At 59.4% G+C, this 27,883-nt stretch overlaps 1 protein-coding gene and 1 long non-coding RNA gene across 5 annotated transcripts; one reads left to right on the top strand and one right to left on the bottom strand.

The window, feature by feature from the left end:
• Positions 1 to 204: 204 nt before the first annotated feature.
• Positions 205 to 1,724, bottom strand: LOC123927716. Its single transcript, XR_006815517.1, has 3 exons — positions 1,610 to 1,724; positions 1,199 to 1,331; positions 205 to 471 (listed from the first exon to the last, which is right to left on the bottom strand). It is a non-coding gene; the product is annotated as an uncharacterized LOC123927716 (long non-coding RNA).
• CDK18 (cyclin dependent kinase 18) lies at positions 1,631 to 27,446 on the top strand. Of its 4 annotated transcripts, XM_045982487.1 has the most exons (17): positions 1,661 to 1,782; positions 5,042 to 5,126; positions 17,752 to 17,901; positions 18,058 to 18,197; positions 18,780 to 18,905; positions 19,742 to 19,798; positions 20,637 to 20,751; positions 20,940 to 21,034; positions 21,256 to 21,318; positions 21,980 to 22,103; positions 22,238 to 22,358; positions 23,153 to 23,250; positions 23,467 to 23,572; positions 23,708 to 23,750; positions 24,438 to 24,528; positions 24,850 to 24,927; positions 25,942 to 27,446. In XM_045982487.1, the coding sequence occupies exons 2-17, from the start codon at positions 5,114 to 5,116 to the stop codon at positions 25,974 to 25,976; spliced, it is 1,455 nt and encodes a 484-aa protein (XP_045838443.1). In that variant the 5' UTR covers positions 1,661 to 1,782; positions 5,042 to 5,113; the 3' UTR covers positions 25,977 to 27,446. The 4 variants fall into 4 exon arrangements, with proteins under 4 accessions (XP_045838445.1, XP_045838443.1, XP_045838444.1 ...); XM_045982489.1 differs by lacking the exon at positions 5,042 to 5,126 and having other exon boundaries at positions 1,631 to 1,782; XM_045982488.1 differs by lacking the exons at positions 1,661 to 1,782; positions 5,042 to 5,126 and adding an exon at positions 1,877 to 1,896.
• The last annotated feature ends 437 nt before the right edge of the window (positions 27,447 to 27,883 follow it).

The raw sequence follows: 27,883 nt of genomic DNA, 5'->3' as shown, positions 1-27,883 counted from the left end.
AGATTTCTTTTTCTAAAGGGCATGTGCCCAGGAAATCTGCATGCTCTGACAGAGAAAACAGAGGTGGCGGAGTTGGGAGGGCCTTTGTGGGGTGCCCCTGTGGACCAGCCAAAAGTCACTCTTTTTTTTTTTTTAATATTTTATTTATTTATTTGACAGAGAGAGATCACAAGTAGATAGAGAGGCAGGCAGAGAGAGAGAGAGGGAAGCAGGCTCCCTGCCGAGCAGAGAGCCCGATGCGGGGCTCGATCCCAGGACCCTGAGATCATGACCTGAGCCGAAGGCAGCAGCTTAACCCACTGAGCCACCCAGGCACCCCCAAAAGTCACTCTCTTGCAAGCACCCAGGGTCTTCCTTCTTTCTGCATCTCCAGCGCTCCTGGATTCTCGAGTGATCCCGTGTTGCAGGACAGATGTGGGCTGGTGGCGGAGGGCAGGCGGTGGTCCTGAGAGAGGGACCTCAGACCTGTGGCTTCCAGAAAGGAAACAAATCCATGCCGTGGACCACCCACCTCAAGACACACTCCCCCGCACCCCATGAGGACACCCAGACTTCAGGGGTCATATCCACCAGCAGGGCCGAGGACACAGACCTCTCTGGTTTGCTGCCCATATGACCTGATGCCACTCCCCCTCTCCTCACAGTCTTCAGGAGGTAGCGGGGCTGGGCAGGGCCCAGATGGGGCCACTGTGACCTTCCCGGCTTCCCAGTCTCCCTTGGACCCCTGAAGTTGGATGGTGTGGCCTTTGGCCTGGGTCCTAGTTATGGTTTGCCACTAACTTTGTGGGACGTTGGGCCAGTCCGATCTCCTTCCCGGGCCTCAATTTCCCCTTCTGTAAAATGAAAGCCGGACTAGCACTAGCTATTCTGTAAGGTTTCTTGGATGATTCTTGGTTGGCATGTGGGGTTTAATTCCAAAAGGACAGACTGAATTACCTTCAGGGTAGGGAGTGGGGGGTGATGGCTAATGGCAAAGCTTCATGGAGGCCGGGAGAGGTGGAGTCAACCAGGTGGGAGCTTGGTCCCAAAAGGTAAGTGACAAGTCCCACTGGGCTGGGCCAAGAGAGAACCCCGGGGCCACTGCTGCAAAAACACTAAAGGCCACGATGGCCAAGAGGACGGACGGGCCTGTGCTCATTAGCGCCTGCGGTGCCCGGTGCTGGGATCCAGGATCAGACTCAGAAGGTGGGAAAGCTACCTTTAGAGAAAGGCACTATCAGTAAATCACCCCTGGTGATCTGGCCCCAGTCCTGGGGTGCTACGATCCAGAGGGGCTCAGCGCATAGTCAGGGCTCTCGAGGCCAGCCCCAGAAGGCTGGCAGCCGCCGGGCCTAGGAACGAAACCGGAAGAGGCACTTGGACCCTGGTTCCCAGAGTGGGAGAAAGGGGTGGGCACCGGGGCAGAGGGAGCCCTGGGGATTGGCAGTGGCTGTGGGCAGGGCAGGAGGGACGGGGGAGGAGTCAATTTGTACACGTGAAAAACTCTGGCGGGGGCCGGGTTTTTCCCTTCCTCCTCCTCCTCCTCCCCCTCCCTCCTCTTCCCCACCTTCCTCCACCCTCCCTTCCCCTCCCCTTCTCCCTCCTCCTCCTCCTCCTCCTCCTTCTCTACCTCCTCCTCCTCCAGCTCAGGTTGCAGCTTCTCTGGGGGAGCCGCTCACCTTTCCGCAGCAGCCCCCAGCCCGGGCAGGGACCCCAGCAGGGCGCAGGGCACGGCGCCCAGCCCCGCGGCACCCCGGCTGTCGCGGGCGGGAGCCGGCGCGCCGCGGCCCCCAGGACAGCGCGGTGAGTCCCGCGGGCGACGCGCAGTGTCCGGAGGGTTGGGCGGGCGGCGCGCCGCGGGGAGGAAGGGGGCGGTCGGAGGAGGGGGCGCCGCGGCGCCGGGGAAACCGAGCAAAGGTAAGCGGAGCGGCTCTTAAAGGCGCCGGTCTGCTTTTGCCCTGGGGCGGGAGGTTGGAGGGCAGTGCCGGAGCGCCGCGGGGAGATCGGAGATCACGAGGCGCGCTGGCTCGCGTGCTGGCGGTGGGCGATGCCCCGAGCAGGCCCCTCCCAAGTTCCAGGTGCGCCGGTTCCCCTTCGCAGAACCCCCCCCCCCCCACTCCCGGACCCGGGAGCTCCGCCGAGACTCACTCTGGCCCCCGGGCTCCCTGAACCCTAGGAAGCAAAGTTTATAACCCAGGTTCAGACCAGGCGCTTTCTCATCGCCCTTCCTTCTGGGAAGGGCAAGGGTCGGGAGTCTCCGATGACGGGAGAACCCGCGCGAGTGTGGGGCCAGATCGCACCTTGAAGGGCTTTCTGGGCTCCGGTGAACTTTCCAGAGCGACAGGCTGGAGGGTGGGAGACTAGAGCCCTGGGGTGAAGGTGGAAGGACAGCGTGGGGGCGCTGGGGGCGGACTGGGTCCTCTGGGGATCGCTGCCTCTTCTCTGCCCCCCGGGGAGACCACAGGGACAGTGGCTCCCAGTCCGCAGCAGCAGTAAGCAAAGGGTTAATAGAGCTGTGGGGAAGGCGGCTGGTGTCCTGTTGAGCTGTGCCGTGAGCATTCGGCTGCATGGGGGGCAGGGGATGGGTCGGGGGAGAGGATCGGGAGTCGGTAGGGGCTGGAGGCCTCCCTTCTCTCCGTGTTGGCAGCGGCGGGTGTTCCCGGAGCTGTCTGCAGGCCCTGTGGGCGTCGGGCTGTTCAGACAGTGACCGATTTTCCGTGCTGTGGGGTCAGCACCCTCCTAGGCAGGAGCAGACTCTTTAATGCTTGGTGAACCCTTTCTGGACAGCAGGCCTCGGAAAGTTAGGGCTGTGTGAGGGGTGGGGGTCAGCACCCCCAGAATCTCATCCCCACCCCTGGCCCATTGCTCTGCAGTTCCTCGACTCTGGCCTGGGCACTGTGACTCACTGCCAGCACCAGCTTGCCCCCCCCTCCCCCACCCTGGCCAGGACCCTGTGAGATGTAGGGGGCATCTCCCACTGGGCATGGGCACACAGCACATTCTGGGACACTGGGCGGGGGGCGCAGAGTCCTGGAGGATGCTGGGAGGACTGGCTCACCAGCTCACCTGCCCCCACAGAGATCCTCTACCTTTAGTCTAGCCTTGGGAAGGGGCTGGGACACATGGCTTAGTGTCGAGGGGAGGCCAAGGTGGTTCGAGGCCACCCTGGCTTCAGGGTTCGGGTCTGCATCTTGAAGGCTGTCTAGAGAGAGGGTCACCTTGCCATAGCAAAGCTACTGGCTCGGATTACTCTCTCTGCCCCAGCCTCCTCCCGTGTAGCCGAAGAGAGGCTGGCTTTCCCCCTCACCCCTGCAACCTCACCAGCCTGTTGGGTTCCTGGGACTCTCCCCACTGACCATCCATGCCCCTCCAGGAGAATGGATCCCTCCTTCTTCCCATATTTATGGGGGTTTCCAGAACCCAGAATGGACTCAGTAGGGTACATCTGAATTCTGAATGCCGTGGTGGCTACCAGTTAGAGAGTATCTGCTGGGTTCCCAGCAGATACGGTAGACATTGCCATCCCGTTTTACAGGCGGGAAAACAGAGGCTATGAGAGACCAACTTTCCCTCAGCCTCACATAAGTGGGATCCAGCCCACTTCCATCTGAACCTGAGCTCCCTGCTGTTAGTAGTCCCTGCCCAGGATTTGGGGAGATCCTGTCCCGCTCCGGAGTTCTCTGGTTTGACATCAGTCCCCAGGAGAAGGAAGGATGGGTGTGGTGCTCTGGGTAAGGAGGTTCCCGCTTGTTCTGTGCCAGGCAGAGCCAGGCTTTTCCGTGGTTTGCAGGAGAGGAGACACCAGATCCGAGGAACCTACAAGTAGGTTCTTGGTCTGAGATCTCCTGGGATCCAGCTGCCTGCCCAGGAAGCCACCCCCTGGGTCTGCCTTTTGGACCGCGCTTGTTTTCTCTGTAGACCCAGACTCTGTCATCTGTCAATGTGCTCCATGCTGTAGGGCAGGGCCTGGGTGGGTCTTCCCAGCTTCTACCCCAACGGTGCCTCTTTTTTGGGGGGGTTACCCTGTTTTGGACTTTGGCCTAGCACCTCTATCCATCCCTCCTGATTCCTTTCCTTCCCTGAGTTTGAGACCTAAAGCGGAGGGAGAACCGGGGTCTTGTTGGAATCCAGGTCCAGAACATACTAGCTGAGTCCCCTCACCCCAGCAGACACCTCCGAGCCTCAGTTTCCTGGTCTCTGAAATGGGAATCCTCGTAGGTCAGGTTGTTAGATGAACGAAACGAAATAACACACAGTGCCTGGCACGTAGCAGATGCTCGGGACTGTTAGCTGAATCGTGCATGGTTATTGGGGAAGGAAATTTCCCCGTTATCACACCATGCCTGGCTCTGGGGTAGAGACCGAGGCAGGCTTTCCTAATCCCAGCAGGCTGGGCCCTCAGCATCTTTCCTGCTCTTGCAGCTCGGGGAGGAAGGGGTGGCTGGAAACCTGCCAGGAGGGGACCAGGAATCTGGGTTGTGGGGACAGGCCCTCTAGTTTCTAGCATGAGTGAAGTGGGCGCTGGAAGCTGGGAATCCAGCAGTCTCTGGCCGGGCCTCTTTGCCCTGGGGTAGAAAGACCCTCGCTCCCTCCTTCATTAATTGCCGTCCCTGTTCTCCTCTGTCGTCTGTGAGGGAGTGGTTGGCCTGGGTCCAAACTTATCTGATCGGCGTCACCTCATTCCTTGGGAACAAGTCACATTTCTCTTCTGTAGCCCCGAGTCCTACCCGCACCCATTCTGTCGCCAACCCTGGACCCTTTGCCTTTGCCCCTGCCATCAGCTGCTGAGTGGGCGGCTCACCATCTCCGGAGGGTGGAGCTCCCCAGGGCTGGGCTTGTCTGGTTCAGGCCCCCACAGCTGTGTGCATTTCCCTGGAACCCAGGGCAGTTCGGGGAGGGCCTGGGGCCCGGGATCCCCACAGAGCTGGGGGCTGGGCCCGGCAGGAGCTGGCCGGGGTGCCGCAGCCGATCAAGAAGGGGGAACGCTGTAGGCGCGTCTCAGCCAGGACTCCTGTCTGAAGGAGAGCCCATCTGCTTCTGAAATCTGCAGTTTTATCTGCAGGGGAGGAGGGACCAGGAGACAAGTGTGAGGACTGGCCTGCAACCAGAAAGGGTCTTGAAGCTCCTTGCAGACATGAGTGTCCCTGGTGAGTCAGGGCCCCCTTGGGTAAGAAGACATGGGCCAGAACTTTTGAAGGAAAGGTGGTGAGACCCCCTTTCTTGGAACTGTGGACTGGGGTCTCACCCTGGGCTGCCTCCCCACCTACCAACATCAAATCGAGTCTGCCTTCGAATTAGAGGGGTGGGGACAGGCAAGGGGACTCTGATGGCCAGCTGGGGCGTTCCTTCATTTATATGCGAGTGCCCGCCTCCTGTCCAGCATGGGGGGCGGTTTGGAGACTTGGGGTGGGCTGCGGTCCTGCCCTGCTGCGGAGTGAGGTGCTTCCGGTGCAGGACCTCGTTCCCCCAAGCCTTGGATTCCTCCGTGAGAAAACGGGGATGCGGGAGCATTACAGATGCTGCGAGGATGACCGTGAGACACCACACTCCTGGCTTTTTGCCTCGCCTCGTGTCATTAGCGAGGGCTGGTGGCTGTCCGAGTCCCTGGGCTACATGTGGCAGTTCTCAGTAGCATGACTTCTGCTCTGTCCCTGTAGAGACCACAGCTTAGGCCTCCCATGGGGGAAGGGGACTATCCTTAAAACGTTTCCACTCTCCCTCATTCCAAGGACCTTCTGTGCTTTATTGTTCTGGTGGTAAGTTCTGACAAAACTCCAGAATGATTTTTTTTTTTTTAAGATTTTATTTATTTATTTGACAGAGAGAGAGATCACAAGTAGGCAGAGAGGCAGGCAGAGAGGCAGGCAGAGTGAGAGGAGGAAGCAGGCTCCCTGCAGAGCAGAGAGCCCGATGCGGGGCTCGATCCCAGGACCCTGAGATCATGACCTGAGCCGAAGGCAGCGGCTTAATCCACTGAGCCACCCAGGTGCCCCTCCAGAATGATTTCTCTCTTTACACCCTTGCTTCCCTCAAGAAGCCTACGCTTTCTTGCCTTTGTGGGGCCGGGGGTTGAGGGGGAAGTCCCTTCAGGAACCAGGGCTGCTTCTCTCCTCTGGCCCCAAAAAGGAGACCCTTGCTGAGGGGCCAGGCCCTGCTCTGTCCTTTCCCGGGTTGTGGCAGGATCCAGTTCCGGGAAGCAGGTAGGAGACAGGTCTTGTGCTCAAGGTATCCCTCATCATGTCAGCGGTGCTGGGTCCCCAGACCACCTCTGCCACCCGGGCATGGGATGAGGCCAGAGAAGGGGTCCCAGACCCCCTCCCTGTACCAGCTGGCAGTACCCCCCACTGTGGCTGGGCCGGGTGCCCTGCTCTGCGCGGAGGCCGTAGCTGAGATTGCTTCTTCCCAAGGCAGGGTGGTCCTTGGGTGGGCTTGCCCGGGAACCTCTGGGCAGGTCGTCGAAGTCCCCAGAGGAGCAAAGAGAGCATTGAAGTCCCAGTCACAGGCCCTCCGTTCTGGTCTCAGCTCTGTCCCTTCAGGCTGCATGGCCTGAGGCAGGTCATCCCCTTGGCTGAGTCTTGCCTTCTTCTCCTGAAAAATGAGGGCACAGACCAAAGGATTTCTAAAGCTCCATCCAGGACGACTGGTTTGTGGTTCCAGCTTTTGCCAGTCCTGCTGCTAAGGTGAGCTGTGCTCCGGGACTCCGGGAGGGACCCCGCCTTCCCTTCTTTTAAACTCGGGAGCCCAGATAAAGGCTTCCCCCAGCCAAGGCCTGCCGTGGCTCGGATGACTGAAGAACCCCTGGGAGGCCTCCTCCTGTCAGATAAGAGCAGAAAAGAACCTCCCGAGGGAGTGGGTGCTGGATTCAAACCCTGTGCAGACACCGGGCGCTCGGGGCAAGCCTCCGGGAGTGAGGGCACGCGAGCCGAGAATGGTCAGGACGGTTTTAAACGGTTGGGGAAAATTCAAAAGAAGGAAATTCAAAAAAGGAAAAAAAAAATACTCCGTGCCACTGAAAATGATATAAAATTCAGATTTTTGTGTCCACGAGTTAAAGTTGACCGGAAGACAGCCCCACTCGTTTGTGTCCATCTTGTCTTCGGGCACTTTCTACAAAGGGTGGGAATGGGGCGGGGGGTGCGGTGGTATGATTGCAGCAGAGACCGTATGACCCCCAAAGCCGAAAATATTGACTGTCTGGCCTTTTACAGAACAAGTGTGCCAATCCCCGTTCGAGATAATTATAGTCCTCCCCAGGCTTGCACTAAAGAGTTTTGGAATCTCAATCTAAAAATACTTTTCTTTTCATTTAAAAAGAAGTGTTACTTCTTTTAACATAAGCAGCGAGTGGCCATTATGCAAGTATTGGAGGAAGCAAGTAAGCAAAAAAGGAGATATTAGAGTCACTCCCGGTTCTGCCACCCAGAGAGACCTGCTGTTAGCCATTTATCTTGTCTCTGTCTGGATTGTATGCAGTGTCTGTGCTTATAAGCGTGAGTCTCCAGCGTGTGGATACCTAGCCTGCATGGAGCATCACAGTTGTGCATGTCAGCCCTTCTCACTTGAAAACACATCTCAAACCGTCTGCTCCCTCCAGACCCAGTGAGATTTATCCTAGTGTGTCACAACCCCTGGGGATGTCCAGACAGCTGGGCAGGGAATCCTTCGGACCTGCTTATTGCCACTCGGGGACTTGTTGGGGCCAGAGCTCTGGGTCTGGGAGTCATCAGCACGAGGCTGGCGGTTTCCACCACGGGAGAGCATGAGGTCACCAGGAAGAGTGCTCAGAGGGGAAGAACCGGAGGGCCAGCGCCAGAGAGGGAACTCTGGGGAGTGCCAGCTTTGAGAGACAGGTAGAGGAAGTGAGTCTGGGAGATGGGGGAGGGAGAGGGAAGCAGGAGGAGAGCCAGGAGGCCAGGGGAGGGGAAGGCAGGGCGTGGAGCTTAGGACAGTGGCTGCCCACCGCCACCCCCCCAACCTCCAGCAGGTACCTGTGGCAGGAGTGAGTGACTAAGAGAAACCAGCACCTCCCCCGAGAAGCCTGGGCTCTGAGCAGCAGGTGCCACTGAAGGGGACGTTTAGAGAACAGCTGAACGAAGGGGAGTTGTTCAGAGGTTTCTCAGAGGGGCCTTGGAGGCAGGGAGGAGCAGGTGGTCCGGGCCAAGGGGGCTACCTGGGCCCAGCCTGGCAGGAGGGAAGCCATGCGGAGCCTGAGGAGGCCAACTTGCCCTAAATGTTGGAGCATATTGTTGGGGGTCCTGTTGGAACGCGGGCCAGACTGGAGCCGGTGGGGTATGCTGGGAGCGGACTATAAATAGGACTGCAGGCTAGAGACGCTGGAAAAGCTCCCCTCCCGCCCTCCTTGCTCCTGAGACTGAGAGGTCCCCAGGGATGCCAGCACTTGAGGTTAACAAAGATCCCATGACGACCACCAAGAAAGCTGGCTTCTTGCATGGCCGAGGGGGAGCCAGAGGGTGGGCGAACTTGGTCCGCCTTATTTCTCCTCCGTTTCATTGGGTGGGAGATGGTGGGCACCAGCCCCTGGGCTTAAGCAAATGGTGAGGAGACAGGTGTGAGCTGTTTCCTTTGGGACTGACCTCAGAAAAGGTTCCAGACTTAGGGATTTCGCAAACGCTGAGCGAGGTGGCTGAGAGACCTCCCATGAGGGTCTTCAGCGGAACCTGCGAAAAGGAGCAAGGAAACGGTTTCCTCTGCCTGGGAGGCAAGGCGGGCCTAGTCTGGAGGCAGGGTGATGTGGGGATGGGTTTTGCCTTTACTGCCCCTTGCTGCAGCCTCTGGTCTAGAATGTTCGGCACAGCCAGGACCAGAGCTGGTGGGAGGGCACCTTGTTCCATCTTAGCACTTGCAAATCTAGAGCCTCCCCAAAGACTGCAGACCAGACTTAGCTAGGTCTGAAAAAGGGTCAAAAGAAAAAAAAAAAAAGCAGAAGATGATAAATGGGCCTCCTTTCCTTGAGCCTTAGGAAGCCAAAGGGAGCAACAGAGTGAGTATCAGCAGGGCTGATGTGGGGTTATAAGTGGACAGTCAGGGAGTCAGGAGGAGTCAACTGTAGGGGTCAAGGCCAAGGTCTGTCCCAGGTAGTGCACCTGACCTGTGAGGTCCTAGGAATCTGCCCCTGAGGGAATGGGAACCCCTGAGGAAGGCCACAGGGCCCTGTCAAATCCCCTCCCCACAAGCCCCGTAGACCCCAACTCAATGGTGTTTGGTGGGAACCTAGGATTAGGACTTTCCCCATCCCCAGTCCGTCCCTCACTGTGGGGTCATCTGCCCAAGAGGAGACCTCCACAGACCTCGCTGAGGGAGTCGCTGCCCAGCAGGCAACTTCCCCTGTGCCTCAGCGGTGCCCCATCCACCCCCCCACCCCACCCGCCATCAGAGCCAAGAGCGGCCCGGGAAGGTGGGTTAGGTCACAGCTAAGGCTTCGAGTCCAGAAGGCAACTGACAGTTCCTGGCTGCTCTCTGGTCTCCAGGTAGCCCCTAGAACTCGGGACTCGCAGCTTTCAGATACTCACGCGCCGGCCATTTGGGGGTTCGCTCAGTGCCAGTCCTGGGGGTGTCATGATGGGTCAGACCCAGTCCTTGCTGTTCACATGCTCGCGGGCAAACCATTGGGTTAAACAAATGAACAGGGACACCTGCGAGCCAGATGCTCTGCTTGGGGGTGTCCAGGATGCCATAGGCTGGGGCCAGTGGGCTTTCAGGCCAGGGGAGAAGCGACAGTCCTCACAGAAGGCCTCTTGGAAGAGGTTGTGCCTTTCTCCAGCCTTGAAGATGTGGGCACTTGACTGGGTTTCTCCAGTCTCTGGCCCACCACTCCCACCGTTCCAGAGAACCAAGGATGTCCGGGGTCTCGGTCTGGTTCGCTGGACTGCAGGCCTTGCTCTGCTTGCCCAGAAAAAGGGCAGGGCTGGGCCCACCCCAGGTGTGCTCGGGACCCACCTACTAGGTATGGAGCTGGCCCCGTGAGATAAACCTAGAAATGGGGCCTTGGCAGGATGAAAGGATAAAGAGAACCAGCGTATACCGCCTTTGTCCTCAATGGACCTCATAAGTATGTAGAGGAAAGAGTTTTAAATAAGCCTTTGGGGCTCAGTGGCCTGTGGCTTCATTCATTCTAGTAAGGCACTGGGCAAACAGCTCACCGAAACCCCGCTCTCGTCCTGGAGGGCGTCACAGTCTAGTGACAAATGTACACAAGCTGGTTTAGGAGTGACAAAGAGGAAGCCTCCCAATTGTGGTCACACGTGGTTCTGCGGAGGAAGCGACACTTAGTTTGGAAGTCGTCTTACCAAGGGAACAATGAGGAAGGGCGTCCCAGGCCAAATGAACGGCACGTGCAAAGCTGTGGGGCACGAGTGTGGTTTACTCCGGGAACAACAAGCGCACCCCATAAAACTGGACCCTCCAGGGAGTGGTGAGAGCCGAGACTCGAGAAGGAGACAGATCACAACACAAGAGGCCTGGTCTGCTGGGCCCTGGAGTTTGGACTTTTGTCTGAGGGCAGTGTTAGGTTGAAGGATTTTAAAGAGGGGAGTGACATCATCAGAAAGCAACCAAGAAAGTTAAGTCCGGGAGTCTCTTGGTAGTTGGATCGGGGATTAGATATTCTCCCCATTTAGCAGACTGGGAAACCGAGGCATGGGGTGTTTTCCCAGGTCACGGTGCTGGTGAGTGGGAAAGCTGACATTTTTCCCATATTCCAAGCAGCAGGGAATTCTGGAGAGCAGGCCTGGCCAGCATGTGGTCCTCCCTCTAGGACGCTTCCATCAGGTAGGACCCCGCAGGGGTGCGTTTGCTGGAAGAGCAGGGGCGTCCCAGAGCCTCAGACACTTGCCCTCCTTCCACGTTTCCTGCAGGTCAGCCCTGCATGCTCCCGGAAGGCCTTCCCCCCTGCTTCCTGCATTCCCAGCAGAGGCAGTGGGAAGCACTTGCTCACTGGCCGGCTGCAGGCCTCTCTGTGGCCACCCAGGAGGCCCCAGGCTCCTAGCCTCTCCTCCAGGCCGAGCTGGCGCAGGGCGAGGTCAGTGATGAGGCCCCCCAGAGCTGCTGGCTGCTGGCTGCCCCTGAGGTTTGTCGCAAGCCAGGGAAACCGAGGCCCCGCGGGCCGGGTCAGCTGCAGGATGAAGGAAGAGATGCTATCTTACACGGCTCCCGGAGGCTCGGTTCTCCCTGGGAGGAGGGAGTGTCTCTGAAGTCCCAGCTCATGACGTCTGCAAGCTCGGTCAGCCGTGGCCTCTTGTTCTTTTTGAAACCCGCCCAAAGGCCTGAAGTGGCAGAGTGACCGAGGTGGGGGGCGGGGCAGGGAGAGGGTGGCAGAGGGTGTCCTGGCCAGTGATCAGCCTTTGAGACCAAGGCTCAGCCCCTCTGGGCTCCCGAGAGTGGGCAGTTGTGAGTTAGAGTCTCAGGCCCTGCCCCTGGGCCCTCAGAGACTGAGACAGGCGGGCTTGGAGAAGCACCGGACTTGTTCCTGAAGCCCAGAAGGTGCGCACCGTGGGCCTCTATGATGTCGTCAGCAGCACCAGGCCGATGGAGCAGAGTGGCCCCGGGGACAGAGGCACTTGAAAAGTCCTAGCTGGAGCCCGGGAGAGGATGTGGTCTCCCGGCCACCCGGTGGCCCTAGGGGTCGGGGAAGCCTCGCCAGACTCCCGGCCTGAGCTGGGAGCTGAGCTTGGGTTGTGGGAAGCCGGGAGACCAAAGCCATTGGAGGCAGGAGGCTGGATTGAAGGACCTTGGGTGCAGGCTGTGAATTGGGGCCTCATTCAGGGAGGAGAGAAAGGGTTTCTCAGGGGGGTTTGCTTGGGAGAGGCTTCTCAGAGCCTGGCTCCCTGGAGGTTACGGGAGGAAGCCGGCTGCTGCCCTCCATACCAGTATGCCCTCCATACCTCCTTCCAGGAGGGAGAGGCTGCCCAGCTTCCCTGGAGGCTCTGCCAACCTCCTTCTCTGCCTCCGTAGTGTCGCTGGCAGGGCCTGGCAGGTGGCCCGGGCTCGGGGCAGGTAGGGCTGGGACCTGGCAGAGGCTGTCTTGGGGGCAGCCGGCTGTGTCCGCCCTCCCTGGACACTGGGCCTGGGGACCGGCCCGGCCTGCTCTGGGGAGCTTTCTCCCTTGCAAGGACCGGAGCTGAGAGTGGTCAGCTGGGAGGCTGGGGTCCTCTGCCCTGTCAGTCTAAGTAGGGGTTGGGGGAGACCCTGCCCGCCTGGTCTTTCCCTCTTAGTCGGGTGCCTCGGGACTGCCCGGCTTCCTGCCCTTTACCATCAGGGGGGGTCCCACAGCACTTCATACGCTGTATGGAGGTCTGTGAGGGACACGTCTCCTGTGTTATCGGGGGCCTCCTTTCCGGCACGTCTTTGCGTCTGAGCCGGAGCTTGCGAGAGGAGGAGGGAAGTGCAAGGTGTCCTGGTGTCCTCCTTGTGCTAGGGCTGTGTCATGTTAGCTCACCCGGCGTCTGCACTCAGATGTCTGCTGGACATGAAACACGGGCCCCAAACCCAGTTGCTGGTCTTGCCTCCCGAACCTGCGCTCCAGCATTCCCCGCGTCCAGCGGTGGCCACTCCATCCTCCCAGGTGCTCCAGCCGGAGCCCCTCAGGGTCTTGCTCAACTCCTCTCTGACACCCCGTTCTGCAAATCCCTTGGGCTCCACCTGCAAAATATAACCAGACGCCAGACGGTTCCACTGTTCCCACACTGCTCTCAGCCACCACCTTCTGTCACCTGGATCTCTCCAGTAGTCTCCCGATAGGCTCCTCGCTTCCTTCCTTGCCCACACAATCTGTTCTCAACACAGTAGCCAGAGGGAGCCTGTTGAAATCTAAGTGGGACCACATCCCGCAGCTGCTGAAACCCTCCTGTTCCCTGCGGGGGCCCACACGTTCTGCTCTGTGCTGCCCTAAGGCCTCCTCTGCGCTCCCCTATGGCCTCCTGTGCAGCCACACCGCTGTTCCTAGAGCATACCAAGCTCACTTCTGCCTCAGGACCTTTGCACCTCCTGTTCCTGCTTCCCCTAGATTCTACATGACTAGCTCCCTTGCTTACACCTTCTTGGAATTCTTCCTGAGATGTCACGTTCCCAGGGAGACCTTCCCGACCACCCTGTTTCAAAATTGCAACACCCCACCCTCCCCACCCCCATCCTGCTCTGCTGCTTTCTTTTGCACCTGTCACCATCTAACTTCCTGTGCAGGTTATGTATTTATTTTCTTGTCTGTGCTGCTCCCCGCCATTCAAATGGAAGTGCCATGAGGGCAGAAATTATGTCTGATGCTTTCATGCGTGGATTCTCAGGGTCTACAACAGTGCCCGGCATGTGATTCTGTTAATAGATCCTTGCCAACTGAGGGACTGGCGCCAAAGCTCGGAGACATTATATGCCCTACGTGCCACCCTCCAGCCCTGCAGAGAGTGGCACCAGAACGTGAATTTGGCTTTTAATTTGGGGTGGGGGTGGAGGAGACCTGGAACGGGAAACAGCTCTTACAGCCTAGGCCCCAGGGAAGGGCAGAGTAGGGAGGGCTCCCGTTAGGAGAAGCAGGGAGCAACGTGGTCATGGAGTCTGGGCCCTTAGCGACAAGTAGGAAATTGCTATATGGTTTTGAACAAGTCGGGTCTCATCTGGGAGCCTCAGTGTCCTCCCCGGGGCGGCAAGGGGACGGAACGGTGGGTCTGTAAGTGCTTCTCCTGCTGCGGTTCCCGGCGTCCAGCCCTTTCTCACCGGGCACATGGTGGCCTCTGGGCAAGTGCCAGCTCCCTCCGGGCCTGGCTCCTCCCTCTCCCGGGCCACCCGCTGCTGTGGCACCAGCAGGAAGTTCTGGGCTGGTTGGTGTGTGCCCGGGAGGAAATGACAGGAGGTAAGCTGGGAACTCCAGGCTTACCTGGCAGGCAGGCAGGAGGGAAGGGCTGGTTGCAGGGTCTGCTTGTGGGGAGGGGGGAGGTCTGTGGGGGAGGGGGAGGCCAGTGGTTCCCGAGGGGGCCTCTTCTCCTCCAACACCTCCCGGGCCAGCCCGGCCAGGCCAGCATCCCTGGATGCCCAGTTCCCTCTTCCCCTGGCACCAGTTGCACGAGGACAGCCCCAGATGGCTCCCTGGCCTGGGGACAAAGGCCACACTGTGCCCGGCCTGGGGCTGGCCTCAGGCTGGGTCACACTGAGCCCTTCTGTCCCCAGATGGGGGTGAGGGGCAGACAGCAACAAGGTGACAGGCCTTTTTCCTGTCTCCCTTCCCCCTTGACCCCCCAAAATGGAAGAGCTGATTCTCTCCAGGGAAAAGTGACAGAGGCATCTTATGTCTTGAGCGAGGGGACAACAGAGAGCATTCACGACTCAGTCTGCCCTGTCACACCCAAGACCCTGCCGGGTTCAATGCCCCGATTGTCCCCAGCAGAGCGAGGCGTCCACTCTCTGCTGTGGTCACCGCCCCTGCCGCCTGCCTTGCTGTCGCCATCACTAAGTCCATGCTTACATCTGACCTCCATCCCTGTCCTGCTCCAGGGACAACCGCTTCCTCTGGGTCTCTCCCGAGTGGGTGGGGGACAGCCGGTCTCCATCGCTCTGTATCGCCGGGCCCTGCGTTCCTGCTTGAGGTGACGTCTCAGTTTCGCCCTCCTTCTAGGCTCTCCAGCCCACCCTCCATCCCGCCCCAGGCCCCAGCTGGTGGCCCCTTGCTCCCAACTGAGCTGAGGGGACAGCAGGAGCAGGTGCCACTCAGGGTTGGCTCTCTTTTGTTTTGCAGAAATCGGGGGTCTCCCTCCTAGATGGCTGATGAGCCCCCCTCCCCCACAGGCAAGAGCAAGGGTATAAGATTTATGGCAGCTACTGGTGGATTCCTGAACACAAACCCAACATGCCATCCCATAAATCCCAGATGGCAGGACGGCTTTATGGGGGAGCCCTGTTTTTAGAAGGGGGCGTGGCTAGTCCCTCTTGGCAGAGCTCAGACCTGAAGGAGCCAAGTGCCTGGCTCCCCCCATGGCCCTAGGCTAACCATGACCGAGCTGGAACATCAGTCTGCAGGGCAGATATTTCTTCCCCTTCTGGGTGGTGTTGGGGAAGGGAGGGGGGGCTCTGCTGCTCCACTCAGCCTGCCGTCTGCCCTCCTTCTCCTCCCCAGCTCAGAGGATACCCTGTCTCAGTACAGTAGGGCAATCTGGAATCCTGGGTGAATTACCATCCCTTACCCAAACCTCAGATGCTTCTCACAAGGCTCCATGTCCAGATCACTATTAATGCTTTTTTTTTTTTTTTAAGATTTTATTTATCTATTTGTCAGAGAGCGTGGGGGGCACAGATAGGGCAGAAGGAGGAGCGGGCTTCTTGCTTAGCAGGAAGCCTGATGGGGGACTCAATCCCAACACCCTGGGATCATGACCTCAGCTGAAGACAGATGTTTAACTGACTGAGGCCCCCAGGCGCCCCTGGGGATGCTTTTTTGAAAAAATTCATTTTCGCAGTCACTGTCTTCAGTTCCAGACTAAGAGTGAGACCCAGGAATCTGAAGGGTTTTTTTTTTTTTGTTTTTTTGTTTTTAAGATTTTATTTATTCATTTGACAGACAGAGATCAATTACAAGTAGGCAGAGAGGCAGGCAGAGAGAGGAAGGGAAGCAGGCTCCCTGCAGAGCAAAGAGCCCGATGTGGGGCTCGATCCCAGGACCCTGAGATCAGGACCTGAGCCGGAGGCAGAGGCTTTAACCCATTGAGCCACCCGGGTGCCCCAGGAATCTGAAGTTTTAAAAATCCTCCCTGGTGCTACTGAGGTTCAACAACTCTGTAGACAACTGACCTGTCCAGTGGCGACATCTCCACCCTCCTGTCCTGCTGGGAAATGTCCGGTGACTGGTAGGGCACATCTAGGTCCCCCTGTCCCTGGAACCCATGTGCGGCTGCTGTGATGAAGCTTCTGTTAGGGGACAAGCTCTGGCCCCCGGCCAGCTGCACACGGCAGGGTAAGGCGGGGTGAGTGCCCGCTGGGAGCTCACGTCTGTCTGTGCGTCCTGCAGACGGCGGGCCTGTGAGTGACCGGGGCCAGGAAGGAGCGGCGGAGGCTGGTGGGCAGGAATGAGCTTAGGGACGGGGACTCAGGAAAGTCCGAGGTGTTGGGCTTTGCCAAGGAAGCTGGAAGAAGAGCTTCGGATGCCTTCTCAGAGGAGGCATCAGGAGCCCCTGAGTTCTGGAGAACAGGAACCACACTCACTCCCATGTGACTACATGTGACCCAGCGTGTAGTAGCTACACGGTCCTCACCTGTCTGAACTGAACCTAGGGAGACTCTGGGACTCAGGGACAGAGATGGGCTCTGCCAGTACCAGCGCGAGGGAGGAGGGCCTGGTGGCCACCCCCCTTCATCTCTGGGCTCAGAGCTGCTGCAGGTAGCTGCCCCGGGACTGGGGGCGGGGGGGCAGCCAGGGGCCTGCTGGCCCAGGGAAGAGCCCTCTCCAGGCTGGCTGAGGACAGAGGATGACCGTAAAGCAAAGCGAACATGTTATGACCCACAACCCCTTAAACCAGGAGGACTCAGAAGGGGTGTTTGGCCTCAGATTACCAGCTAGTGATTCGGAAAGGGCTGTGCCCGGCTTTTCAGGTAAAAGCTGGGAGGGGGTGCAGGGTGGCCCCCCTCCCATCACAGGACCAGCCCTGGATGCCCTCTTGGCCGGTGTCAGTGGGGCGCTTGGGACGCCTCTTGGTCCTCTGTTCACCAGGGACGTGTGGGCCGAGCAGGACCAGGGGCAGCTGCACGGAGCATTAGGACATCTTGGAGGGGAGTGGCAGGGGTGGGATGATGACTGGAGAGGCGGGTGGGTTTTTAGGGCAAGACATGGAAGGAGGGGTGTGCAGGAAGAGGCAGTCGAACTGAGTGGACAGCAGGGTACCCCCTCGCTCACAGAGCACAAGGGCTGGGGAGCCCCGGGAGGGAACACTTTCTGGCTCGGGAAGGGGCCTTGAGGGGAACAGAGAAGCTCACCCTTCCCCGTGCTATGTTCTCTGCGGCATGTACACCCTGCCCCCTCAGGGCTCTGGCATGAGAGGACCTCAGCCTCCTGTCCCTGGGGCCCTCTTTTTCCGGCAAGCTTCTGTGTTTCCCCTGAGACCTTCAGCTGCTCCTGACCTCCCGCATTTCAGCTGGAGAGACGGCACTGGGCCAGCTCAGGGGCACACGTCCCCTCCCTTGTCCCTTCTCCTTTCCTGCCTCCCAGAGGCCTAGGACAAGCCAGAGAGGGACCTCCAGGTGTCAGTGCGAGGATGAAGTGGGGTTTGGACCAGACTCTGTCACAAGGCCGCGGGCGCAGCTGGGGTTCAGCTGCTGGGCGTCAGTAAGACTTACTGGCTGTTGACATACTCAAGCTCTTACACACAAGTTGGTGAAGAGCTATTGGCCCGAGTTCTGGTTCCCTCCCTGCCGCTCCAGGCCTCTTGGAGAATTCTCTAGACCTCCAGCAGCTCAAAGGTCTGGCCGTGGTGAGGCCCCCAGGATCTTGCTGGCACGTCATACCGCTGTTAGGCTGCAGTTTGCTACACTGATTAGTCCATAGTGTGACTACCTCCCCAGGTGCCGGGGCGGGGGGGGGGTGGTAATGGGGGGGAGCGAGATTCACAGGGAGGGAGAGGGCTAGGTCCTGGGATCTCGGTGAAGAAGGCCTTCCGGGGTGCAGGCCCCGGAGCTCGATGGGCCAGCGGAGACCCAGACCCAGAATTCACATCTGCTGTCAGTCCAGCCTTGTGCCTCGATCTCACCCACTCTGCCCCCCCACCCCCGCTCCCATCTCAGGCCCCACCGCCCGGGCCCCACTGACCATGAACAAGATGAAGAACTTCAAGCGCCGCCTCTCCCTGTCCGTGCCGCGCACCGAGACCATCGAGGAGTCCTTGGCCGAGTTCACAGAGCAGTTCAACCAGCTCCACAACCGGCGCAATGAGGGTGAGGGGTCTGGCCACCCCCCTGCCCCGCCCTGGCCCTCCCTCACCCGGCCCACATGGCTGGGAGAGGACAGAGGTGGGAGGCGGTCTCCCTCCCCCCTACCCCCAGCCCCGGGGTGGAGGGGCAGGGTGGGCAGCTGACGCCTCCCCCTCTCAGACCTGCAGCTTGGGCCTCTTGGCAGAGACCCCCAGCCGGAGTCCAGCACCTTCTCCCCGACGGACAGTGGGGAGGACCCTGGGCAGCTGTCCCCCGGCATGCAGTACCAGCGGCAAAACCAGCGCCGCTTCTCCATGGAGGTGAGGGGCGATAGGCTCTCCCCCGGGGACCCGGCGACAGTATATGCCCAAAGAGGGTGGCCGCCTGGGACCCCGACTGCATGGATTCACATCCCAGCTCTGCTGTCGGTCATCTCTGTGACCTTGAGCAAGTGTCTCAACCTCCGCATACCAGTCTCCTTGTGTTAAAATGGTCATCGTCAAGATTAAGCAAGTTAATATATACCAAGTGTCTAGAACAATCCTGGTACATAGCAAAGCTAGACAACTTGATTGACTACTGTTTTTATGACTCGTAGGCATGGACGCACGTATGAGAAAAATAGGCTTCTTATCTGTTGGAATCTCATTCTTTAGATGGTTATACTGCAGCCCAGAGAGGGGAAGGGACCTCCTGAGGTCACACAGCAACTCCTGCGTGTTCACATCCGTCTCTGAGTGCATCTTCGAAGCAGCTTTGAGCCTGGGGTCACGGCCTGTGGTTTGGCCCTGCTGGGGTTGCTCTACAGGGAAAGCCAGGCCCTGGGTGATGAGTGAGGGTTCCACAGCACGAGGTAACCTGGAGCAAGCACAGGTGTCCCCCTCTTATCCCAGCCACTGCAGGACATCAGTAAGAGGCTGTCTCTGCCCATGGACATCCGCCTGCCCCAGGAATTCCTGCAGAAGCTACAGCTGGAGAGTCCGGACCTGCCCAAACCGCTCAGCCGCATGTCCCGCCGAGCATCCTTGGTGAGTCCCAAGAGGGTCAGAGGTCACCAAGGGAGACCCAGCTTGGACACATCCGGTGGGGTTTGCCTGGCCCCGCGGAGGCCTGCAGCAGTTTGTGGGCCTCTGGCGCCACCTGCTGGCCTCAGCGGATTCGCAAGTTTGTAGTCCTCGGTCAGCGACGTGCATTCCCCTAGGTGAGTCCCACCAGGGCTGGAGCAGAGCCCCAAGCCCTCTCTGGGCCCCCACGGGTTCCACTGCGGTGAGACCCCTAGACCAGCTGGCATGTGCTTTCCGGTCATGGCTGCTTATCGTAGTTCCTTGGGAGCCCCTTGCAAAACGTGGATTCTGGCCTCCCACTCCAGATACCGGCAGAGTCGGACTCTGGGCGGTGGGGCCCAGGAAACTCCGTTGTTAAAGGGTCGGGTACCACTAAGCTAGAGGAAGTATGCTGATGAGAGAGACTGCTGGGGAGGTGGGTTCTGAACTGGCCACTTGAGGTATAGTGGGGAACAAGGCAGTTTCTGCCCACGAGGCTCTAGTAGTCTGAGCGCGGCGGAGACGGAATAGGTTTTGAAGGTGCGTGGCAATCCCAGGTGTCTGGGCCCTGACTCCGCCCCCTCCACTGCCAGGGGAGGAAGAAACTCATACTTCCTAGGGTTCCTTCCTTTATCATGGGGACAGAGGGGAGAGACCAAGAGGAAGGACTTGTGGCTGCCCTCATCCTTGCTAGACTCTGTTGTTACCTCTCCCTGATGGGGGTCTCATTCCCTTCCCTCCTGGAGGCTGGCTGGGGGGTGTCATGTACGTCGGACTGTGTGGCCTTCACGCTCACAGGACCCTGTGTCTTTCCCTCTCAGTCAGATATCGGCTTTGGAAAACTGGAAACGTATGTGAAACTGGACAAACTGGGGGAGGTAAGAGGCTGGGCAGGTCAGTGAGGAGCAGGGACAGGCTCTCCCATGCCCTCCCTGTCCTGCCTTCTCATTGCCCCTACCCCGTGGAGGCATACCATCTTGGCCATCCAATCTGGCCCAGCCTTTTGCAGGCGTTGAGGGGGGCCCAGGTCCTGGAGGAGGGCATGAGGATGACGTGGGGCCTGTGGGCTCTGGGCATAATCCAGTTTGTCTGTTTTGTTTTTCCTGCCAGTATTTCTCTTGGTTCGAATCCTGTCTCTGCCGTTTACTAGCTCTGTGGCCTTGGGCCAGTTATGTGACCTCTCTGTGCCTTTTTTTTTTTTTGCTCTGTCAAATGGAGATGCGACGGCTGTGTGTCCTAGGGCTGTCGTGAGGGCGGGCTCGGTTACTGTAATAAGCTTGCATGCACGCTTACACTGTGCCTGGCGCAGGGTCCGCCCTGTGGGCCGTTAGCTGTCTCTGTTACCACTGCGCCCCACTTTGTGGCAGGGCCTCGGGGCAGAGGTTTACAGACAGGAGGAAGACACAGCCGTCTCCCTCCAGGAACCCAGAGAGGAGACCTATCTGTAAACACCAACATAAGGAAGAACAAAACTGGCATTCTAACGGAAGGGCACCTCACCTGCTGGGGGCTCAGGGGAAGGACGGTTCATTCGGAACAGGGAGGAGGGAGGGATGGAGTCAGAGAGAGATGGGCCTTGGAGCAAACATGGAATTTCAGTGAAAGGAGAAGAAGGGGGGAAGGGCACAGACCAAGCAGACACACAAAGAGGAGGGCGCTGGACTGAGGAGCGTGCACCCTGAGTGTGGCCAGCGCTGTGGGGGTTCTTGTCCCCAGGGAACCTACGCCACGGTCTTCAAAGGGCGCAGCAAGCTGACGGAGAACCTCGTGGCCCTGAAGGAGATCCGGCTGGAGCACGAGGAGGGGGCACCTTGCACGGCCATCCGAGAGGGTACGGCACCCTAGGGTCCTGAGCTCCTGGGGGCTCCTGGGAGGAGGGCTTCATTGATGTGAGTCCCAGTGGGAGCCTCAGGGCAGAGGTCATTGCTGGAGTGGGGTCTCCTAGGGCTGATCCCAGGAAGAGAGGGTGTGAGGGGTGTGTGGGGCCACAGGGACCCAGGCAGGCCTGTCACCCCACAGTGTCTCTCCTGAGGAACCTAAAGCATGCCAATATTGTGACCCTGCATGACCTCATCCACACGGAGCGGTCTCTCACCCTGGTGTTTGAGTACCTGGTGAGTCGGGCTGGAGCTAGCGGCTTCTCCCCTCTGTGGTGGGGCGCGGGGGCGGGGTAGGAGGTAGCCCAGGCCTTGTTCTAGAATCAGGTTCTCAGATGCTCCCATGCAGGCGTGGGCCCAGGGGGTGTAAGGGCAGCTCACAGCTTGGGCCTGCCCAGGGAGGGGCTTCCCGCCAGAGGTCAAAACCGGTCAGGGCTGAGTCCGGCTCTGTGTTCCAGGATAGTGACCTGAAACAGTATCTGGACCACTGCGGAAACCTCATGAGCATGCACAATGTCAAGGTGAGGGTCTCCGTAAGGGCCGCCTACCCCCAGGCGCCCATTTCGGTCCCCATCTGTTCTCAAGCCCAACACAGGCACCGTTCTTACCGCCAGGGTCCCAGCTGCGAGGTTGCTCAGACCTTCCAAGGTATGAGGGCGTGCAAAGTCACTGCCATTCAGGGAATACCAGGAACTGTGCCGAGCACCTCCCCCAGTGCAGACACACCCTCCGCCACCATCTAGCCAATGATACAAAATTCCCTCTCCAACTCTGAGCATCAGTTTTCCATCTGTCAAATGCGTATATGGACGAAAGGAGGCTTGTGGAGAAGCTTGAAGGGAGGAAAGACCCCTTCTGGCCATTGCGAGAGAACCAAGTGCGTGGCTCCCCACCCGGTGGGCTTCCTGGCCCTGCGTGGCCCCCCCTCAGCTCCGGCCGGACAATGCTCTGGCCTCCAGCACCCTGCTGACTCCTCCACACACCTGGGGCCCTCCCCTGTGGATGGGACTCCCTGGATGCATGGAGCCCAGGACCGGGCGCAGCATGGGTGGTGAACCAGCGTAGCTCCGCATGGACCTCACCGCACCACCACACCCCCAGCCATGGGGCAGAAACATAGATTCTCCCAGGTGGGACACACCTGTCTTCCACGCTCACCTTTCTCATCCCCTCCTCCCTCAGATTTTCATGTTCCAGCTGCTCCGGGGCCTTGCCTACTGCCACCGCCGCAAAATCCTGCACCGCGACCTGAAACCGCAGAACCTGCTCATTAGCGAGAGGGGGGAGCTGAAGCTGGCTGACTTCGGTGAGGGCGGGGCCCCGGCGCCGGGGCCAGGGGGCGGGGCCGGGCCAGGGGGCGGGTCCCGCCCGGTCTTCGCAGGAGCTGGGTGCTGGTGGGGGGCAGGGAGGTGGGAGGCTCAGTGACGTGTCCGTCCCCAGGACTGGCGCGGGCCAAGTCAGTGCCCACGAAGACCTACTCCAATGAGGTGGTGACCCTGTGGTACAGGCCCCCTGATGTGCTGCTGGGGTCTACAGAGTACTCCACCCCCATTGATATGTGGTGAGTGAGTGCCGTGGGACCAGGGCCAGGGGGGTTCCCACACCTCCACATTCCCTTTTGCTGCCTCAAGGCCCTCTGCCAAGAACTGCCTAACCTCCTTTGACTAGAAGCCATGTGACCTCCTCCTGAAGTAACCGGATGGGAAAGAATTAAGTCTGGACTCCGTTAGCGTTCCCCTGGCTCTAAGTAGACCCTTCCAGGCTCTGCCTCTGAAATACTGCCGCAGGGATCCCTGGGAGGTTCCCAGAGGGTGCGGGAGGGCTGCCACAGTAAATACGACGAATCTTCCCCAAGCATCAGTTCTACTGAAAAATTTGGAAGGGATCTATTATTTGTGTGTGTGTGTTAAAATTAACATGCATATGATTTGGTGTAGAATGGAAGAAAAAATCAGCCCAATTTTAAAGCTGAAACCAGGTTTCTGACTAATGCCACTGTGTTCTGTGCCCCGGGGTCCCCAAGAGAGTGGATTTGCGGACTCGCCTCTTCCGTGGGACAGAGTTCGAGATAGCACTGCTTGAGAAACTGCTACGTGGGTGCAGACCCAAACTCTATGGGGTGAGGGGAGAGGTTAAAGCGCCCTAGAGCCCAGAGGAGCCCCAAAGAGAGGCCCCAGTGGCGGATGCGGCTGTGCTAGCCTCCGCTGTCCTGGGCCGCCCACCCCAGAGCCAGGACCCTTGGAGCCACGATGGCAGGATGGCAGGGCGTCCTTGGTGTCCTGGTGGAACAGCCCTAGGAAGGGCGGGTGCGAAGAGGCCCAGCCTGACACCGCCCCTGCCCATTGCTCCCCGCAGGGGCGTGGGCTGCATCCACTACGAGATGGCCACGGGGAGGCCCCTCTTCCCCGGCTCCACGGTCAAGGAGGAGCTGCACCTCATCTTCCGACTCCTCGGTCAGTCTCCGGCCGCTCCCACCCTCTCGCCACCAGGGGGCGCAAGAACTCCGTCCAGCCCAGGCTCACACAGGGACTGGGAAGAGGGGCTCCCACTCGCTCTCCACGGGGCAGAGCCTCCGCCATTGTCTGCCCCCACCTCCTTCATTGCACCCTTCCCAGTCCCCCGTGGCCCTGGCCCCTCACTGTGCCCTTCCCACGCTCTCATCTCCCCAGGGACCCCTACGGAAGAGACGTGGCCCGGTGTGATGGCCCTGTCCGAGTTCAGAGCCTACAACTTCCCGCGGTACCTCCCGCAGCCACTCATCAGCCACGCTCCCAGGTAGCCCTGCCGCCCCACACCTTCTCTCATGGGCTTGGCCCCGACTGTCCCTCCTGGAGGTGGCCACGGGGGCCCCCAGCCCGCCCCCCAGTCCCCCAACCAGGCCAGGCTTGTGCCAGTTCCTTCCTCCTGCAGGTTGGACACTGACGGCATCCACCTTCTGACCAGCCTCCTCCTGGTGAGTGTGCCCCCGGCCTGGCCCAGGGACAGGCAGCCTGAAGTCCGGGGACTCCACCTGGGCCCTCCACCCACCTCTGAGCTCACAGCGCACACCCTCCCCCATATTCCACCCCATCCCCTTACCCCCAGCCCCTGCCCCCCAGCACTGGTTCCCACACAGAGCTGGGAGTGGGCGCACTCTGAACTCAAACGCAGTTCAAACCCTCTTACTATGTAGCCTTGGGCAAGTTCTGGAACTTCCCTGAGCTTCCATTTCCTCCATTGCAAAGAGGAATTGATAATTCATATTTCCTAAGCTGGTCACAAGGATACACCGAGGTTATAGAACACACTTAGTGTGGGACCTGTCTTGAAGGAAGCGCGCAGTAAAGGGGAGTTGTTGGTATTACATGTTAGTATTGCTGTTATTAATGTTATGATCACAGAGGCTTTCCATCCAAAGAGGAGGTCGTTCTCTGGAAGTCCCATTTCTGGTTTTCTCTTGGTGGCTGGAGATCTGGGAGCTGAGCCCGGAGACTGCCTCAGGCTGGCTTGGAGGGGGAGGCTGGCAGCAGACCCTGCGGGCTCCTGGGTTAGACTCGGGCCCCCCTCATGCTCGCCATCTAACTCAGTGTACGAGTTGCTGCACTGAGGGGTCTCCAGAGTCCCCCAGCCAGGGCCCCATAGCCCACCCTGTGCCTTTCAGTACGAATCCAAGAGTCGCCTGGCGGCAGAGGCAGCCCTGAGTCACCCGTACTTCCGGTCTCTGGGAGAGCGTGTGCACCAGCTTGAAGACAGTGAGTGTGGGGAGGTTGGGGGAGGGTTACCCCAGAGCCAAAGAAATGGGGCGGCAGGTGTGCGTGGAAGAGCAGGAGTAAAGAGGCCGGAGGCCCCCCAGCGCAGGCAAGCTGCTTGGGCACAGGACTTCCCCTCCTTGGGATCCTGACTGTAACTAAGGGCAAAACTGGGGGATCTAAGAAGCTTCCTGAAAGGCCCAGTTAGGTGCTCCTGGGGCAGTCCTGAATGAAGGGGTTCCCCAGCCAGAGGGCTCTCTGCGGGTGTGGGGGCTCCCCCCAGGGGCTCGGCCCTCTCCCTACCTTTCTCCTCTCTCCCCACAGCGGCATCCATCTTCTCCCTGAAGGAGATCCAGCTCCAGAAGGACCCGGGCTACCGGGGCCTGGCCTTCCAGCAGCCAGGTAGGGGCTCGCGCCTCCCCCGCCCCCGCCCCTTATTCGAAGAGACCAGGACAGGCTGCTCCTCCCTCTTTTTTTTTTTTTTTTAAGATTTTATTTATTTATTTGACAGACAGAGATCACGAGCAGGCAGAGAGGCAGACAGAGAGAGAGGAGGAAGCAGGCTCCCTGCCAAGCAGAGCCCGATGCGGGGCTCGATCCCAGGATCCTGGGATCATGACCCGAGCTGAAGGCAGAGGCTTTAACCCACTGAGCCACCCAGGTGCCCCATGCTCCTCCCTCTTGAAGAACAGAGTGGGCAATCAGCATGGCCTCCCCACAACGTTGGCCTCCCTTTGGGGGGCCCAGGGAGAGCAGGGATGGGACTGGTTTCCCTATCTCCTGCTCAGGCTTCCTCCCCCAGCGTGTCCCTTGTCAGCCCCAACCCAGCATCTGACAGAGCCCTGAGGAAGGTGCACACTCTCTGGGCTACATTCTGTCTGCAAACCCACCTCCATTCTGGGTTGTCTGTTCTGGAATTCTCCAGAATTCCGTTCTGGAATTCTCCCACCTCCATTCTGGGAGAACCATACCTTGTCTCTAGAACAGCTGATGGCCTCAGATGTGACAAGTGCATTATTTCGTATCATCCTAAAACACCCTTTGAAGTAGGTACTTTGTGTGTGTGTGATTTTAAGTAATCTTTACACCCGATGTGGGGCTCAAACTCATGACTCCCAAGATCACACATCACAGGCTCTACGGACGGAGCCAGCCAGGTGCCCTGAAATGGATACTATTCGTGGTCCCCGTTTCATCATCAATGAATGTGAGACACGGGGCGGCGAGGACAGTTTCACACAGCTGGTCAGTAGCAGGGGTGGGATTTGAACCCAGAACCGACTGGCTTCCTGGGAGCATGCTTTTGCTAGCTCTGTCAGAGCAGCCCCCAAGGTTGCCCTTCCCCTTGGTTCCTGGGGCACCCTGCTGCCCAGCCCCCTCTCTGCAGCTGCCCCCCGCCCCTCTTCTGTTCTCCAGGCCGAGGGAAGAACCGGCGGCAGAGCATCTTCTGAGCCGGGCCCACCCTGCTGCGGCCCCCGGGACGAGCGACGAGAGTTCTCTGAGAGCACGACAGGAGGGGGCGTGCGTGGCCCTGGGAGGACTGAGGAACAAGGGCTAATGGCCGGCCCAGAAGACTTCTTGGCAGCCCTGCTGGCCACGGCTGTTTCCTCTTCCTGCTTCCCACATGCCTCCCCTGTGGCCTTCTCCTCAACACCCACCCCTCTGTCGCTGGCCCCGGAGCTGGGCCTGAGCTGCTTTCCTGGGAGGAGATGAGGGGCAGGGAGGGACCTCCGACACTTTCCCACCCCGAGGTGCTTGGGCACCAGTGTGGCACCCACAAGGACGAGAGAATCTGGGTGCCCGGCTGAGCAGGGAGCACTGAATGTGGGTCCCACCATAGCTCCCAGCAGGGGCTGCCTGGCACACGTCACTCTGTTTCTTCCCCTCTGGGAGCAGGAAGCGCAGGGCACTTGTCTGGGACCCTGGAATCCTGGGTGCTGTTGTGGGCACCAAAGCCCAGCCTCTACCTGGAGGGCCGGTGTCCCCAGAGCAGCCCAGCGCTTCTCCATGTCCCCAGCTTGTCCCTGCTCCCTCTCCTGGCCAGAGGCCCCATATGCTGCTGGCTGCCTGGCTGAGTCCAGAGGCGGCCTGGTCCCACCAGCTGGCCCCTACCCGACCCCCAGCCTGAATGGGATTGCCTTAAATCGGCAGGGGGTAGAGCATCACTGCCCTTGGAGCCCTGACCCAAACTCCAACCTGTCTACCCTTCCCCAAGAGCAGCTCCTGCTTAACACGCCTGGGCCCTGATAACCCAGCCCTGGGCCAGGGTCCAGAGAAGGACACCCCCATAGGCAGGGTCACCCTGATTCTGGTACCAGACCAGCCTCAGCTCCTTCGGGCTCGCCCAGCCTCTTCCCTCCTTCCCAGCCCCCACAGCCCGGTCCATGCTCTACCCCGCCCCCTCCCCATGCCCCCGGCCTCCCCAGAGGGCAGGGTGTAAATGCCACAGTCTGACATGGAGGAAGGTGGGACAGGACACACAGGCTTTGAGCCAGAGAGCCCCACGCTGGGGAGCTGGGAGCATGAGGGGCCGCAGCCCCAAAGAAGGCCCCTCACCACCCCTTCCGAGCACGCCTGTTGTATTCCCAAGGTCTCCTCAACTCTTGCCTGCATCTCGAATGGCAAGGCCAAGGGGAGGCTGGGCACAGCCGTTCTCCACAAGCCCTCTGCCCAGCCCAATCCCTCAGCCTGAAGAGCAACCCTGGAGGGTCTTGGCCTCCGCACGAGTCCTTCCCCTCCTCCCCCCACTGTACTGTGAATGTCCCGTGACTCAGCACAAAGACAGATAATATATTTAATTCATGTTGTACAGAAAAGCTGATTTTGACAGATCGATGCCAAAGATGGAGGACGGAAGACCCTTCTCCAGGCCCCATGAGTGTGGGTGGGGCTTGCTTGTATGTGTATATGTATAAAGTGGACAGAGAGTTTGGTTTGTGTATATCTGTGAACCCACCCTGGGCACGGGAGGGGAGCCTGCACCCTTCCAGAACCGGAAGTTCTCTCTGGGTGTTGTGGGGCGGCGTGGAGGAGGCCTTCACCCAGGGACCAGGGACAGGGCCTGAGGGGTGGGGCCAGCCAGGAGAGCAAGAGGGAGTCCCTGGGGGAGGGGTCTGGGGGGCCGGCTGCTGTACCTGCCCTCTTGCTCTCCCAACCAAACAGCTCCCTGACCTCTTGGGAGGGAAGAAGGGGAGGTTTAAGAGAGGGCCGATGTGGGGGGTGGCCAAGGCCAGGGCCCAGAACAAGGGTGCACATGTCCCTAATCCAATCCAGCAATTTCTACAAACTTGGACTCCACTCTCTGTTGTCCAAACTGCCTCTTACCTTGGGGGCACACGACCTCCTTGCTCTCTCCCAG

Source organism: Meles meles, chromosome 17 (genome assembly GCF_922984935.1).
Source record: "Meles meles chromosome 17, mMelMel3.1 paternal haplotype, whole genome shotgun sequence".
Lineage (NCBI taxonomy): Eukaryota > Metazoa > Chordata > Mammalia > Carnivora > Mustelidae > Meles > Meles meles.
The sequence above is the reverse complement of the archived record's forward strand: the minus strand, read 5'-3'. Positions and strand labels throughout refer to the sequence as shown.